Source organism: Mixophyes fleayi, chromosome 6 (assembly GCF_038048845.1).
Source record: "Mixophyes fleayi isolate aMixFle1 chromosome 6, aMixFle1.hap1, whole genome shotgun sequence".
Taxonomy (NCBI): domain Eukaryota; kingdom Metazoa; phylum Chordata; class Amphibia; order Anura; family Limnodynastidae; genus Mixophyes; species Mixophyes fleayi.
In genome coordinates, this window is record NC_134407.1 from 26,967,766 (window position 1) to 26,985,792 (window position 18,027).

An 18,027-nucleotide genomic window follows, 5' to 3' on the forward strand; every position below is an offset into this window, starting at 1 on the left:
ATGCCCATCCCTACCAAAATTGATCGAAGCATCAACACTCATAGCCTGGTCTGGTTATAGATAACGCAGAGTTACAAACAGCCTAAGGTATCTCTGCAAAAACTGCAACCAGCACCAGACTATGCCAGGTTGAGATAGTCTCATTGTAGCAAACCTGTAACATGGGATCCCACTGTCATAGTGTGAACCAACCCCAGGTTGATCTGCAGGGCACTGAACCTACCGGCTGCCAACTGAAGGTTAGGCTAACAGGTAAAATAGTATAAAATAGCAATTTACTGCTCATCACAGCAAACACTGGTATCCATTTACTGCTTGGGTATGCTGGTGCTTGTAGAACTACATGTGCCAACATACATATGGCTGCCTGAGCACACTAGTGCTTGTAGAACAGTAGTACAAAGAGCCATATACAAAGTCAGAGTAGCATTCCTCTGACTGGTTAGGGCATGAAAAACACTTTCTGATTGTGTTGCAGCTCCTTGTGAAGCAGGTCTGGTGTCATCCAAGAGGGTATTTTATTTTAACCACTGGATTACTGGAAAAGAAATGAAGTAAGAAGAAAAGAAGGAGAAGATGAAAGAAGAAAGAAGAAAATACTAAAGGAATTAGGTTTGAAAAAGGTAGAAATTAGTGAATGGGTGAATCTTTATTTAAATTAAAGGACTTTTATACTGTGTGCACATGTGTTTATTTCCTTGTACTTTACAATGTGGCACTACAGGTCTCAGCTAAAAGGTGTCAGTGGTCAACACAGAATAGGTCATGTCTCCAGAGGGTGTGCCACATGCATGTTCACATACCCTTACTGTAAATCATGTGCATTTGCACACCCCCGATCTGCCTCTCCCTACAAAGGGGCCGCAAGTGTAGCTGACTCAAATCCCTAAATGCAGGCCTAATGAAACAAAGTCAAATTTTAACCTCAGAGTTGAACTTCTGCCGATCTCAAAACGAAGTCCTGTGTGAGGTCTTACAAGGCTCTATCAGATAAAAGTGACAAAACTGGCATTGCCACCTTGGGCTCCAGGGTCACATCTCACCCAGTTTAGAGGCTTTCAGGTTCCAGTAGAAGGTTTTGCTCTCATCGGCACAGAGACAGCTGCTATACTGGCAGTTTGGGCATGGGGTCTGTGCTAATTCCAGGGTAGGCAGTAGAGTGATTTGAACCTGTTAATATAAAAGATAAGAAGTAGCAACTAGTATAATTGGCAAATAGAATTTTGTATTAGTTGTCAATGCACTGACCATCATTACTTATAATTTAATTTAGCATTGTAAGAATTCTGAAATCTTCAATGAGGATAAATGCTTTCTAATCCATTATTTGAATTTTTGAGCAACATTTAATTTATTTTACATAGAATTGGCCCACTGGGTGTATCTGATTTAAGTCCTAACGGAACTTGCAGGAAAGTTGCAATTTAAAAAAGAGCACAGTTCCATGCGTATGTATTACATCAGAACGCATTAAAAGAAAAATTGTAGCATAAAATATAAAAGCAACTCTTAACAGAATAAGCAATTCTATAAATATTTGATAAAAAAAATTTTTTTTTGTACATTAAATACATAAATAAAGATGCTTGCAATGTGTGCTGTACTTACAATGCATTTTTACAGTCTATCTTAGTTGTGTACAGTTGTTCTGTGCTACCTAGTGGCAGATATATGTTGTACTATTTTTATTCTAAGACCATGCCGCTTCAGTCATCACTATCAGTTGGCCTTTACACCTAACCTGTCGCTGGTGCAAATGATACTGGTAAAAACAAGCGTACTTATAAGAAACTGAGGACCTTCCCTCCTCCGTTCCACCTCTCAAGTCCTAGGCAGTCACAAGTGTCATTTGCATTCAGACATGAATTTCATGTCATAGCATTCATGGGCGCAAGGTCCATTTCTGAGCATGCGCTATTTCATTCAGATTACACTGCACTGTCAAACCATGAATCAGGCCCTTAGAGAGATAAGTACAGTATGCAAAATACCAAAGAATGGATTTTGTTCAAATGTGATATTTTAGCAACTATCACCACATTTACCTTTATGCATTGCTTCAGGTAGTTAAAGACAGAGGCTTTGAGGGTAAATGACTCTCCTCGCACCACAGAGTATGGGAGGGTGAGATCCACAAAGAATGGCTGGAAAACTCGAAGAGATGCAGCAGGAGAAAGTCCAAAGCCACTAGGGCCCATACAAAGGGCACCTGCATTCCAGTCAGTGATGGTGTCTGGGGCCTTGTGATGTAGTTCAGCAATGCCAGAGTCTCTGGATAATATAAAGAAAAAAATTACTATGGAAGGATTATTACAACAGTAGAAAATGTGAGCTGACAGTGCATTGCTATTTCTCCTTCTTTTGTGATGCCGTGAAGACAGTATTATGAGACGTTGTAAGGGTAAGCGGACAACGCATCAAGATTGCAGTGACTTTGGGTTTGCTAAATTTGTCTCCTTCTGTTTGGAGGATCAGGGCATGCATTGCTGATCCAAACAGTGACCCTTAGGGCACCTACAGCCTTGTTCTGACATTGTCAAGTTTTCCATGATGATTTGTATACCAGTGTTTTAGACCCTGACTCACCCAAGAGATGTAAGTTCCCACATCCACGTCTCAGGAAAATATGTTCGAACTTTATCTTTTTCTTTTTCCTTTTCCTGTTCAATCTCTTTTGGAATGTCTTGTACCCTTGCTAATCCTTCATCTTTTGTCGTAATTAATCTATCTAACAAAAAAAAAAATAGTAAAATAATTTTTATCTTGTCTTTCTTTTGGGTGGCGGTAATTTCTCAATTAGACTTAAAGGGTCATTTAATAACCTTACCCATAACTCTAGTTCCTGCAGATCCTGGATGTCTTAGTATTGTACCCCTCAAAACAGGAAAGCAACTTGCAGGCTTCCTAATGTCATCACCTGTTATTATTTTTAGGCTTATGCCCTGCAATTTATTTGGAAAAAAAACAACTATTTAGATTTATACTTTTCAAATAATACTTTGTCAAATATATGAACGCAAGAAACATGAAGACACAACAGTTTATATCATTTCTTGGAGGAGTTTTAATAGTAACTGTTGTAATTTACTTTTGCCTCCCATCCCCGACTCAGTAAGGCATTATTTATTAAATTACTCAAACACACAAGAATGTAATAAAAACAAAGAACTGATTTCAGATAGGTAGACTATTGTCTGGTTAGTTGTAGTGGTTTTACTGATGCTTGTAAGTAACCCTCAATGACAGCATGAGGGACATTTGAAAATGGCTTGATGGAACTAATTGAACTTTGCTTTTATATACAGTATAATGGGGTCAAGAAAATTCTAAGTCAAAATGGTAAAAACATGTAGATTATGGTAGTTGGCTACCTGCATTATATTTGCTTCAACTTAACTTTTTCTCTTATACATTTGTCGACTTCACTATCCCACTATCTGCGTTATATGTTAGATTTACTTTGGCTGACCTCTGCAATGTAGCAAAATGAATTACAGCAGAGATGCTCAAAAGAGCTACTAACAGGTCATGTTTTCAGGATTTCTGTCTGTAGAAACAGGTGGATTAATCACTTTGCAGAAAAGTAGATTGACTCACCTGTGCTTGATTAAAGAAATCTTGAAAACATGAACTGTTGGTAGCTCTTGAGGATTGAGTTTGAGCACTTCTGGACTACAGGATCTGTTCATCGTGCATACACACACACACTACATCAGCATCCGTCAGCAAATAACTTCATTTAAAAAGTTATAGAAATGGGACAATAGTCCCTCAGACAGCCATCCTTCCTGGATTTTAGTAGGGGACAATAACTGCGGATGGTCTTCATGACTACTAGTAGCCCAGACTATTGGACACTTGTTTGTGCACTGTATTTGCTACAATGCTGTGTAAACAAAATGGAAGCATTGCCTACCTATTTTAAACACATTGACTGGTACAGAACATTTTTTTTTTGCACTAGTAATTAGCCCTATTACCTATTACCCATTACTTACCTAGTTCAGTCAAGTTATAAATGAGAACTATTTTAGGAGAAAACAGAAAGGTTGTATTCAATGAAAGGGGTTGGTTTAAAGTGGTAGAAGATTTAGACTATTGCAGAGGCACCTCCAATAACCAGAAAGTATGCTTGCATCAAAAAGAGTGCAGGAAGGTTCAAAAAGGCAATTTGTCTTACTACTTTTTTAGCATTAGGATTCACTTAATTTGGCTGGAACAGAAACTGGTTGAACTGTATTGAGTCTGAATTCAGACAGATCTGCACAGAGAATTTCTAGGATATCATACTTCTCTAGTCAATGGTAAATAAAGACTACCTTGAATCCTGGGTTTACTGCAAGTGACCCTATGGGGTAAATGTATTAACATGCGGGTTCTTCAACACCCGCGAGTTCAGCGTCTTCGGAGATTAAATTTAAAGCGGCGCTGCATTGTAAAGGGAAACTTCCCTTTACAATGCAGCGCCGCTTTAAATTTAATCGCCAAAGACGCTGGACTCGCGGGTGTTGAAGAACCCGCATGTTAATACATTTACCCCTATGTGTTCACTATTTAAATGATCTAGGCCTGATTGCATCAACTCATTAATTTGCATTGCATTTTGATGCAACATTTGCACTGGAACATATCAAGTAATTGACAATAAGTTTTTATCTGCCTACTGTCTGGCTGCTATGGCTTAGTACAGAATTTGCACCTGAATGCAATGTTAGCAGATGACCCCTTGTAACATCTGTTCCCACAATGCAAAATGTACACAACTTTTGATTTGATATTTATTTGTTGCTTTCCCATTTATCCTAAATGTATCAGATTGTATAGCAAGCTATGGAACCGAATTATATTGAAATAATTTAATTACAGAGTAAGAGCATAAGGTTCATTAAATGCACAGCACACCAAGTTCATTTTATCGTCCTAACATTAGTATCTCTGAATCCCACTCTGGAACGGGCTTAGCATTGGTAGTTCTGGAACACAATTTTGTTCTTTTTTAATCTGACACTGGCTATGTAGTAAATATATAAAGAAGATTGTGAAATAAGTATTTGCTGTGTGATACTTTCCATTAGGGTATGACACTATACATATTATTTACAAACTGCAAAATATGCAGACATACCACACACTTTTATATATGCAGAAGCACCTTTTTTTCCTTCCTAGGACATAAATAGGTGCTGGTGATTACTTAGGGAGGGTTGTCAGTTGCCTGGAAATCCCCCTTTCCATCCAGGTCTCATTGACAGGCTCTACAGATTCCTTCTGCACCTCCAGTGTACATCTCGTCTTTCGTAAGGCAGGCAGCATGTCATAGTGCAGTGTGCAAGAAATAAGGGCATAGACATGTGCAGTCCCATAAGAGAGGCAGACAGTAGAGTCTGACTATGAAATCTGCAGAGCCGGATTGTAGAAGGTAAGTGTGGGCGGAGGGCTCTTACTGTAATAGGGTTTGAAACTGAGTATTAATTAAATGATGAGGGAGGGTGATAATCATTTACTAGTGGGTTGGAAATGTTAATTTATTAGTGGGGGGCAATTTATTTGATAGTGGGGGCTATTTCATTTAATAGTCGGGTCATAGTAATGTCTATTAATTTAAGGTGGTGTGATGGCATTATTTAATGAATGCTAGGGTGGTTTGGGGATTATTAATTTATTGGGGTGAGTTTCAAGAGAAAGTGGTCTATTTAATAATTGACAATACCAATTATTTAATATTGTGGGCAATTTAAGGTGAATATGTTTCATTATTAAATGGGAATAATAATGATTAAATATTGGGGCTGTTTGGTGGGGAAATAGGTGTATTTATTAAATATGAGTACTATTAATTTAATATTGGGGCTGGTAGTAAGAAAGTTGGTATATCTATTAAATGTGCAAGTATTGGTTTCAGGTAGGGAGGCTTAATTATTAAATGTTGGTGCTATTAATTTAACATAGGTGCTGTTTTGGGGGGCGAAGACCTAAATGGTCCACTCACTGCTAGACTTTCCATGTTTTATGTACCTGTCACTTTTTTCCAAACAAGTAAAAAGGGATAGCCTAGGTATATACTACAACTTGTAACCTTAGTCAATATGTCTTATTTTCTGGTATCTGCTATATTCATAACAACTACTATTTTTTGATGGCAGTAACCTTGGTTTATTTCTTGTTGCTCTGCCTGGGTTACACCCAAGCTTGTTTTTCAGCCGTACTTCATTTCCCAGCAAGGAACATACATTCCTAAATTTGGTTAATTGGATTAAGTTAAATTCTAATCTTGCAATAATCTATATTGCCATTGAAGGACCACTAAACCTACCAAGTAATATTTCCATATGTGAACATTGAAGGTAAAATACATTGCTCAGCCTTAACCTAACATTCCACTGTAGTTTTGTTAAAAAGTAAATCATTGTCACCCTGCTTCCTTAAAGATAGCAGAAGCTCTCCCTACATGTTAGGGCAGTGTCTTAATGACATGTGATGCAAGTCAGAAAGAGAGTACAGTCATTTGAGCTGCTTTGACATTAAAAGCTTTGCCCTCAGGTATGTATTAACTAATCCACACAGTGCCTTTCTGAAAAGCAAGTCTGCGGTAGAGAAGCACCTCCCTCCTAAAATTGCAATGTGCTACAAAGGAGTGAACAAGACCGTGGAATACTTATTTAGTTAATTACAAACACTCCAGTTATCTCAGGTACATTACACAGCACAATAGTGCACATTGTTTGACAAATATTAATGTCAAATAGTGGCCTTGCTTACTTTTTAAATACAAATTGAAATTTTGCATACCGAAGGGGCATTAAGACTGAGCATAGCTATACATACGCTGAATAACAGGATTATAGCTTAATTTGGCTCACTGGATGGCTGTGGCCAAATCAGATGATATCTAGCCATTCAGCCCTATGGGCTGATCATCGGCGTCACTTCTAGCCTGTTGTTGTGGTCTAATAGTATGACCAATAAGACATCTCCTTATCTCCTTTTCCAACATTCCCGGTAACAATTTTCTTGATATCCAAAGGATTATTATTGGGGATTGGGAATATATTTTGGACAAGCAGAACAATTTAGGAGCCTCAATAGCCTGAAAATTTTGAATCCACAGGAACAAGTCAAAATTTACATACCATGGGTACAATTCAATAAGTTTTGATTTAAGTCAAATTCTGTTAAATAACATTCCTTTTCAGGTGCATCCAACCTATGATTCTCTGTGCCGTGGAGCTCATTTTTTTGTGTGTGCATAATGAACTTCAACATTTTTATTTGTCGTAATAGTATTCAATGTAAATTGATGCCTTTACCTTAAATAAACCGTACACATCATTATCATCACCAAAGTTGTAGGGTCTAAATGGTCTTCTTAGGGATACTTCAGGAAAAGTAGATAGTTGTCGCTTACATCTATCATCTAATTCCTGGACACGGTGGTCATACCCTTTAGAATCCCGGATGGGGAACAGTGCATAAACCTTTCAAACAGAATGCAGACAATAAAAATATAGACAAATTGACCAATAAAGAAAGAAAACCGACAAATGAATATTAAAGTTCAAACAGTAAAAGAATTTCTGGAAATTAAAGAAATAATATTGTATTAGTAATGGTCTCTCTGTAGCATATGTATGATAAACAATAATAGTAATTGTGAAATGTATAACTATTGCTGCTCTAAGCATGGTGTGAGATTAAATATACACCACAAATACTCTTGACCCTCCATTCAATAAACCTTTCTCCACTTATCTTTACTGGGATTAAAGACATCAGTGGCAACGACCAAGAAGAGTTACAAGCATCTATATAGGTTCCCTCTGGGTGCTCCAGTTCCTCCCACTGTCCAGTGTAGAGATAGGTTAGTTGACTTGTGATAAATTAGGTCCTACTGTGTATATGTGTGTATGTGTGTATATGTGTGTATGTGTATGTGTATATTTGTGTGTATATGTGTGTATATGTGTGTATGTGTATATGTGTGTGTATATGTGTGTATATGTGTGTATGTGTATGTGTGTGTGTGTATGTGTATATGTGTGTATGTGTGTGTGTGTGTGTGTGTGTGTGTGTGTGTGTGTGTGTGTATGTGTGTGTGTGTGTGTGTGTGTATGTGTATGTGTGTGTGTGTGTGTGTTTGGGAATTTAGACTGCAAGCTCCAAAGTGGAAGGGACTAATGTGGAGGACTACATATCCTTTGTACAGGACTGTGTAATATGATTGGCACTGTATAAAAATGATTATAAGAAAACTGAATAAATGACAGCTGTTCTATAAATAAAAATTATTTTTATTGCTTCTGAACAGTTCATATATTTTATATATATATATATATATATATATTATAATAGAACAAATATATGGCGCCTCTAAAAGTGTAGATACTGTCTATTCTCAGCAGGAATCCCTCTAAACTCTGTTTCATGTCTGCATCTCCTTCACCAACCCTCTATGTACATGTCCTGTTTAATGTATATTTGTATTTTGTATGATTAGATATTCTGACTGTCCAGTGCCTTTGGTTTAATGAAGCATGATAATGACTTCACACATCTCCAGATACAATTGTAACAACTGTCATGCTTTTTCTGCTAAAATATGTCTTTGTTATAATATGCTTGAATGGTATTAATTTTACATTTGGTCATGTAATTAGAGAATGTAATGTGTGTCCCTAATAGATGTCTATAGAACTACTGCATCACTCACCTTATCAGCAGTCAGCTCTTTCTCTGGTTTCATTAATACCACACTCTGATCCACCACTCTCAGACCACAGAGAGATCCTGGAGCTGCCTGAACCCGCAGAGACACATCTGATCCTGGGAGAACCTCATCCGGGGAGAACCCAACTGATACCTGGAAAAAAGTTACGGTATGTGGGGGTGGTAGATAACTCTCCATCTGCTGCCACCAGCTATTCTACTCTGTATGCTGTTAATATTTAGTACAGTTACAGTTGCAACAAACATTTTGAACAAGAGTGACCTGCAATAAACGCAATGTAAGTTAATGAGCACATAAAGTGCTGCACACTGTTCATGACTGACAAAACATTATTTCCTATCATGGCGACGCATTGGTATCAAGTTCTGTTAGTGTAAGTATTAGGGTTTAGTCTAAAATTTGTTCTGACATTTGTTTAAACATCGAATTGTTAAATTTTTAAGGTACAAAATAGATGTCCAAATAACAAGAAAAGAAGACATAAGGTCAATTCAGCAATTTTATAGTAGTGTGACATTTTCACAAATGTTTTCAGAATACATGCATGTGTCATGTATATACGAAACAGGCATTACACAGGTGTGTGATGAATGCATGTAGTGGCCTATATTTATGAGGCAGAATTCATGTCTGTATATGGGTGAATGTATGTATATGACACAAAGCAGGTGTGTTTGGACCATAAGGCATGAGTAGATGTGAGATGGAGGGAAAATGCATGTAAGGCTTGGGCAAATGATGGTGTTTATGTGGCAGAGTTTGTGTGTATGGCAGAATGCATGTGTCCAGAACAGCGAGTGTATGTGTGCTATGTTACAATATACTTTGCTGCTACCCCCCACAACACACACAAAAATGATATACTACAAACTACATTACAATGCCAATCCACACTATAATGACATATACACAACCTACACTACACCCACATTACAACAGCTTGCACTCCAACCCCCACGATGCAACCGCCTACACTTCAATCAGCAGAAGCTGTAATTGTAGAATTAATAGAATTCACATAGAGCATCCATTTGTCACTTTCATATAAACGCAAATGCTTTTTAAATGATACTTTAAAATTAGCATCTCCATTTCAGGGTTCAGTTCCAATTCTAATGAAAAGGTGACAACTTTGTCAGGCAACTCACCTTATTCTTGAAATACCTTAGCACATTGAATTTTGCAGAATCTGCCAAAATCTCTCCATTAGGTAGTAAAATGTAGGCAAGTGCATGAAATTTTGAAGATATCCCTCCACTTATAGATAGCTTCAAAGTGACTTCACCATGAAGGTCTGTGAGAGACAGACAACACAGGGAAACAGAACAACATTATTACTTTAGACTAAGTGATACAGACTTTATACACTAATGAAAATTTAGTAAACACCAATGGGTGTTAATTAAACAATTCCTGGGGGGTGAATTAACTAAAATGTGGTGTTTTGGCTGTTTTGAAACCACTGCACATCGCTGGACCTTTTCAATCCAACGGATGTACTCTCCAGTGGTTCGGAGGGTGCAAACACAAGCCGATGGCGATGTGTGGCCTTTTCAAATCCACCTGCCAGCTTTTTTGCCAAACCACAAATAGTTTAGTGCAAACTGCTGTTAGCAATGTGTTAAAAAACTAAATAAAGAAATGTGTAGAATACCCTTCCCCTCACCTTCTTTAAAGGCACATACTGCTCAACATCAGGCCCGGTCCTCTAGGGATGATCAGCTTAATACTAAGTAGCACTGGGTCTTTCCTTGTATCCCTGGTCATTGGGTACCAAGGTAATAAAATAAATCAGGTGCCCCCTTGTATTAATTTATAAGTATCAGTGCCCTTATAAGATGTAATATTGAATAATTGAGCCCCCTTAGATGTAACAATGAATTGTTGTTCCTCCTTTGATTACTCTTTATTTATAAGATGCCACAAATTGTCCGTAGTGCTGTACAGATTACAGACAATAGACCAAACAAGGTATAATAGCACAGAACAATAAATGAGTACCACTACAATTCCAAAAGCCAAAAGCATAGCTAGTACCAAAGATGCTGGACCAGAAGTATTAGGTGGTGAGATAGGAAAGAAGAGGGCTACAGACACAAGGGAAGTCAGCGGAGAGGAACACAGAAACAGGAGTGCAAGGGAAATGGGTGGAATCAAGCATAGGGAGATGATTAGGTGGGTGACTGGTAGGCTTTTAAGAATATGTGAGTTTTCAAAGCCCGTTTGAAACTGTACAGACTAGGGGAGAGTCTGAGAGAGCGAGGGAGGTCATGGGTGAGGAGTTTGAAGAGGATTCTTAAGGGAAGGGGAGCAAGTGTAGGGCTAGGCAGAGAGGGGAGGCAGAAGAAGAAAGGCATGAAAGAAAGATAAGTCTAGCAGCCGCATCATGTATAGAGCGAAGGGGAGCAAGATGTGAGCAGGGCAGGCCAGTGAGGAGAAGGTTACATTAGACAAAATGGGAAATTATAAGTGCATGGATAATAGATTTGGGGCCATCCTGGGATAGGAAGGCCAGATGCAAGCAATGTTTTGCACTTGAAAGCGGCAGGACTGGGCAATAAATATAGAAATAAATTCGGTAGTAACTAGCTGCGCACAAAAGGATCTGCAGAAAATACCTATATCAATGTGGGTTCTACCCAATTACCCTCAAATGAAACATACAAAATATATAGGGAGATATGGTAATACGGCCCTGATGTCTTGTACATAAAGATTCACATAGCTAATAAACAATTCTTCAGTGTGTATAAAAAACAGATATAATACTAGAGCCTCAGTATTCACACTAATATTAGAGTAATGATATATAACAGTCTCACAGTATTAAGTTCAAAACTACACAGTTTCCCATATCCAAATGTCCACTGGTATGTTGAAAAATACTCAATAGTCACTTGAATTAATATCTTGAAACTTAGAAGGTATCTTGTGTATTTGAAGCCCCTCTAGTGTTATGCACTAACACAAATACCACTTGCACAGGCTTCAACACCGAAACATCCTTTTCTGGACTCCTCTCCCCAATCACTTCCGAATATTGACATATTCCATTCATGGGTTCAGAGGACAAAAGGATAGAGGGAAGAAATGGGACAATATACTACTCTATAATTTATTAAAATAGGCTATAAAACAATAATAAAATCAATCCAAAATCTAAAAATGCAGCACATATAAGGGAGAGGCAAGGCTGCCTACCATAGTCCCATGATCAGAAAATATCATTAAAAAATATTGGTACATCCTCTTGAAAGACTCTGTTCTTAAAGAAGTACTCCTTTCACAACCGTCTTTTGTGTATTGTAAAGCTCCGTCTTTGAAAGATAAATTAGTCAGAAGTGCTCTCCCCATTTCTTGCAAAGATGGATATAATAAAACAAAATAATTTTTCAGATGTGCAGCATATATTGCTTGTAGAACTTGAAAAAAAGATCATAGTAAATTTAGTAATTTCCATGTTGGAAACCAGGAATATAAGATCCTTGATTTTATCACTTGTCATACAAAAAAATGTAGTGTAAATCATTGAATGATGGTGGTATGATACAGTAACAGAGAGGTTGGGGGGGGGGGGGGGTTGAAGGTCTAGAAGGAGGGAAGATGATGAGTTTGGTTTTGGCTATATTAATTTTGAAGAAATGTGAGGACATACAGGAGGAGATGGGTAGAGAGTCTTTCAGAAACAAGAGAGAGGAGGGGATTGGAAAGATCAGGAGCGGAGAGGTAGAGTTGAATGTCATCAGCGTATAGGTGATACTGGAGACCAAAGGAAGAGATGAGTCAACTCAGTGAGGTGATGTATAGAGAAAAGAGCAGCGGGACAAGAACAGAACCCTGAGGGACTTCTGCAGAAAGGGAGGAAGAGGGAAAGAGGAGCCAGAATATGAAACAGAGAAGGAGCGGTTGGGGAGGCATGAGGTGAACCATGGGAGGACGGAGCCAGAGGTGCCAAAAGAAAGAAGGGACTGCAGCAGGAGGGGGTGATCCACGGTGTCGAAGGCCGCATAGAGATTCAAGAGTATAAGCAGGGAGAAGTGGCCTCTGGATTTGGCCAAGAGAAGATCATTGGTGGCCTTGGCCAGGGCGCTTTCGGTGAAGTGGAGGGTGCAGAAGCCAGATTGGAGAGGATCAAGGAGGGAGTTGTCCGAGAGGTAACTGGTGAGGAAGTTGCAGACAATCCACTCAAGTATTTTAGAGGCAAAGTGGAGAAGTGAGATGGAGCGATAGAGAGTGAGGTGAGGTCAAGATTGTATTTTTTTAGAATGGGAGAGAAAAGAGTATGTTTAAAGGATGATGGGAGGATGCCAGAGGCGAGTGACAAATTGAAGAGTTGTGCAAGGTAGGAGCAACTAGTGGGGGAGAGGGAGTGAAGTAGGTGAGAGAGGATGGGATCCAGGTTGCAGGTTACAGGTTGATGGGGGAGAGGAGAGTATGAGGGAGTGGACTTCTTCACCCAAAGTAGAGCGGAGGGATCATAAGAGTTGGTGGGTGGAGGTGGTGGAAGTTTGGGACAAAGGGGTGGCAGAAGAATGATGCGAGAGCAAGATATCAAGCCTAATGGCCTCAATTTTAGAGGAGAAAAAGGAGGCAAAATCGGTGGCACAGTGGGAGGGAGTGAGTTGAAAGTGGCATAGAGACAGCGGGGATTAGAGGAATGAGAAGAGATGAGGGATTTAAAGAAGGATTGTTTAGCGAGGGAGAAGGCGGAGTAATCAGACAGAATGTTGCTCCATTAGATGTAATCAAATAGAATGTTACCCAGTTAGATGAAATCAGATAAATGAACTAAGTTATAAATATTCTTTTTAATATTATTTTCCCCATATTATTTTTTTTAGTGCAGTGATATTGCTAAATACTTCCCTACAATCAACTTTACTTGATCTAATATAATCCATATGGAAAATAAACCCACAGAAATGAAAGGGTCTGTTCCTGAAGAGCAGTCATTCATGAGAGATAAGAGATCGCTCCTAAATCGCTGTCGATCAATTAAGTAGGCAGGCTTACCGGAAATAATCTCACTTTGCCCCTGGAGCACCTCTTCATAAAACCCTACAACTTTCCCACCTAACTCCACTTTACAGGCTCAGGATCCCTTTGCCAACATTCTCACTCTGTGCCACCCCGTCTTGTCTCAACCTTTCTGCTCCCATTAGATTGTAAGCCCTCTTTCCTTCTGTCTGCTTATCTGCTCCCACATTGGCCACACGTCCTTCCTTGTATCATACCTCTTGCATGTTCTATACACCACTTGCTTGTTATATACCTTATCTATTATGTCTTAGGCACAGTATTACGCACAATATTTTTATGTTTTCTCATTTATACTACTTGAATATTTTGCTTGTAATATGTTTGTAAAATAATAATAATATCCATTTTTAGACATCCCACCCTGTAGTACGATATTCCTTATATAGCCTTTAAAATGTCTTTCCATGAACCATCACTGTTACCTTAATTTCACTGCCATATGCAGTCATATTTTCCAGAACTCTAAGAACACAAAACGGTTTCATTTGGGGTAACAGGTGACTATCGTGAGTACGTTTATGAACTTCTAATTCAGGCTGTTGGATTAAAGTTCTTGCTATGTTAGAAGCAGTATAAAAAGACATGCTAATTACCCCTCAGGTCATGCTTAATGTAATAGACAGTATGTTTTTTAGGCCTTTCTTCAGTTCTGCTGATGATCATCCCACAGGTGGACATGGCTTCCGGTTTATTGTAAGTTGAAAGCATTTGGGTCTAAAACCAAAATGTGGGACCGTAGAGATCAACTGAAATATTTGGGATAATTATACAACTTACAAGCCAATTTCTTGAGTCAAGCAATGATTACATTACCTTCACTTCCATTTTCAATGGTCATTTCTGTAGACCCAGAGTCTTGTATGGACCCTCCAGAGGTTACCTATTGGAAAATTATATATATATATATATATATATATATATATATATATATATATATATATATATATATATATATATACATATATAGATATAGATATAGAAATAGATAGAGTTAGATAGATAGATAGTTTTATATATATCTACTGTATGAATGCCTAGTGGCGTGTGTGAAAAAAAACAAAACAAGCTGCAGCGCCACCTGCTGGGCAGAGTTATACACTGACCTATATATTTCTTGAAGGAGAAGTGACAGTTGGGAGTGGTTGGTGGTTGCCGGGGGTGACAGTGGGGAGTTTTTAAAACCTTAAGTAGCTCGATGAAGGATGTGGCGATGAAGATGAAGGATGAGGTGGTGGAGAAAAATGATGAGGTGGTGATATGTGGACAAAACCACGTTAAAAAAGGGCGCTTGCATCGGGAAGTAACGCTCTTCCCATGAGGAGGCCTGGGCTAGGACCAAATGCATGACAAGAACCTTTTTAACACCTTAAGTAGCTTGATTTGACTAGAATGCATGAGTATCATGCACGGGTTAACTTGTATATATATATATATATATATATATATATATATATATATATATATATATATATATATATATAATTTAAAGTTGGTTACCACTCATTGTGTCCTGACTAGTTCGTGCTCACTTAAAACACACTCAAGACTGATTACCACCAATTAGACTATGACTTCCTTAGACAAAAATGCTAACTCTTTATTGCTTTCATGCCCTTTATCAGATAGGATGAAACCTATTTAGAGGTCTGGAAGAAGATATTCTCAGAAATAACTAGTACAAAAATAATTAACAGCGCTAATTGCCGCAGTAAAAGCTTTGTATGAAAATAAATATATTAGACATAGAATTGATGTCTAAAAATAAGAATTGGCTTGACTGTCCTTGGGTATTGAAGAACTGCCAAGACCCTATACAACTGTAGTGAATGACAAGTAAACTAATAGGTAAATGTAAAGCAAGTCTGAATTCCAATAGGGACATTCTGAAGCACAGTGTATATTGTGAGCAGTTTGAGATATTCTGAAAGCATGACAGCTCAATATACAGTAAGGGACCGATGGAGCGGAAACGAGTAGAGTCAAATTGAGTAGTGAGGGCAGTGAGGATTGACCTATGGAAGACCTCTAGCAGGACCATGTGTACCAAAATATGACAGCTAGTAGACAGAGAGAGACCTAATGCTGAGTGAGGACAAGGAATATGTACATAGGCTGGCAGTATGGAGGTGAGAGGTTAAGAGGCAGAGTTACATAGTGAAGTAGAGGGAATGTCAGCTATTGAAGCCCCCTGATTGAGTCATTACTTTAATGTGTGTTGTAGCTAAATGCAAATAAACATTGTCTTTATTTCATCCTGAGAGATTGTCTTCATTCTTCTAAACAACTGTGTTAGTTTTGTGCTTCTAAACCAGTGTCAGCCAACTTGTTACTAAACCTGCAAAGGCATCTGTTCAAATTAAACTCCCGCCCCCCAGAATCCTAATATAAATAGACTTGACATTGCCTAACAGACGGATACAGAAGTAGGAGTCAACAATGAGCTACATGAGTTTTATCTATAATTCTCTAAAAATGCCAATGTATATTCTACTCTGCAGATTCTTCACATAAGGGTGTTGGCAAGGATCACAAATCCATCATCCATTTTTACCATAACAGTGCATGTGACGCTACTTAAAAAATTATATGTAACTGTATACTAGAGGTGAAGTCTACAGGCCACCCAAGGATACCAATGCTCTCCCTATTTATAGGATTACAGGATAACTTGCTATTTACTTTATTTACATTTTATTACAGATTGATTACAACAAATTCCTCACCAGATAATGCAAATCTAAGTGCGTGACCTCCTTCTTTATCTCTGTGTGTTTAATAATATATTCCACCAGGACCGCCTGCTGCCCATCACATGGGAGAACTTTATCCAATGAGTGAAGCTTCAGGAAGCTTTTACTGCGAGAGTAGAAGGAATTAAGAGTCAATCTTGCAGATTGGTATTCAGCTACTAAGACCTCAGAAATATATCTTCGAATCTCTAGGTTTGTTTTTGCCTGTGGAAGAAATTTACATTTGTGAACACATGAGATTGAAACACAATATTACATTTTATTGAAAATACTACTTATACAGTAAAATAACAACAAAAATTAGATAAAATGATTTTACCAATCTGTAAAGTGATGAAAGCAAAAAATCCTGCATAAATAAACACTGCATTGAAAACAAAGGTAATATAAAGGTATTTTTCCTTTTTAAACTTTTTTTTAAAAATGTATAAAAATAATTAAAAGTACTAAACCATGAAATCTATGTCATATTAAATTTCTCTTAAAGTTTATTATGGTGTTCTTACAGAACAGTTATTACACATAATGCTTGCAATTCATCACAACATGGAATGTTGCATCACAAATTTAACTAAAGTGGTGCATTGTAATCTATTTTGGTTGGTGATAAGCTAATGTTCATCCTGTGCAGCACAGGGCTAACCTGCCAAAAAAATGTACACCCTCCTTAGGAGAAACACAACCTCATGCTTAAATCACTAGGGTTCTTCCAAACATCCGTGCCCAGTGAGAGTTGGGGTAGTAAATAATTACATTTTAGAATTCAACATTTTTTATGTGAAACTATTGGTCCCAGCAAGCCCTGGCTGTAATAATCTGCTTGGGTATGCTGATGCCTGTAGGACTATAATCACCTGCATGTCCTCGGTTGGCAGATCAAGATAGCACTTGTAAAAGACAACATCCAGCATGCCCTAGCCTAGTGTCACATAAAAACTGTTAGAAAAACACTACAGGGCATATAACATTTAATTTAAATAAAAGGCACCCCAATCCCCTTTTTTACTAATGTATTATTTATCTATATCCATAGAGGAGATCCTCTTCATTCTTGATGTTTGTAATCAATAAAGAATAAAAATGAAACCAATTTTTTTTTACACTATGTATTGCATATTGAATCCCATCCCGTCCCAAATGAAAGGCGGGCTTTGCTCTGATTTGTCAGAGTATGAGAAAGCTTCTCTGACTGATTAGTAGCCGCTAAACCCTAAGTGTGGTTTAGTCGCAATTAACTGAATTGATATAGCTGCCACAATCAGTGCAGGTTATAAGCGTTGGTGCTTAGATCACTTTTTTGGGATGGGGATCACAATGTTTTTTTAAAAAAAATTCTTTATGTAATCCTTTTTTGGTTTGACTTATTTGCATTTATGTGAACATGATTGCCCACCTGTTCCTCTCCCCCATCCATCCGGTCTAAGAGGAGGAAGTCCCAATATGAACATATGATACACATTTTTTGGGCACAAGCGCAGTATAGAAATGCGTGTTTTACTCTAAAAAAAATTC

The 18,027-nt window shown here is 38.0% G+C and overlaps 1 protein-coding gene across 1 annotated transcript in view; it reads right to left on the reverse strand.

The window, feature by feature from the left end:
• The window catches only part of LOC142160952 (alpha-2-macroglobulin-like), a 102,249-nt gene that overhangs the window by 39,114 nt on the left and 45,108 nt on the right, over positions 1-18,027 (reverse strand). The window contains exons 12-20 of the mRNA XM_075216092.1: positions 16,489-16,719; positions 14,579-14,645; positions 9,874-10,019; positions 8,708-8,857; positions 7,308-7,475; positions 2,828-2,942; positions 2,587-2,728; positions 2,046-2,271; positions 1,044-1,170 (exon numbers count right to left, since the gene is read on the reverse strand). Coding sequence (XP_075072193.1) covers positions 1,044-1,170; positions 2,046-2,271; positions 2,587-2,728; positions 2,828-2,942; positions 7,308-7,475; positions 8,708-8,857; positions 9,874-10,019; positions 14,579-14,645; positions 16,489-16,719 — 1,372 coding nt within the window. The remainder of the gene's footprint in view (positions 1-1,043; positions 1,171-2,045; positions 2,272-2,586; positions 2,729-2,827; positions 2,943-7,307; positions 7,476-8,707; positions 8,858-9,873; positions 10,020-14,578; positions 14,646-16,488; positions 16,720-18,027) is intronic.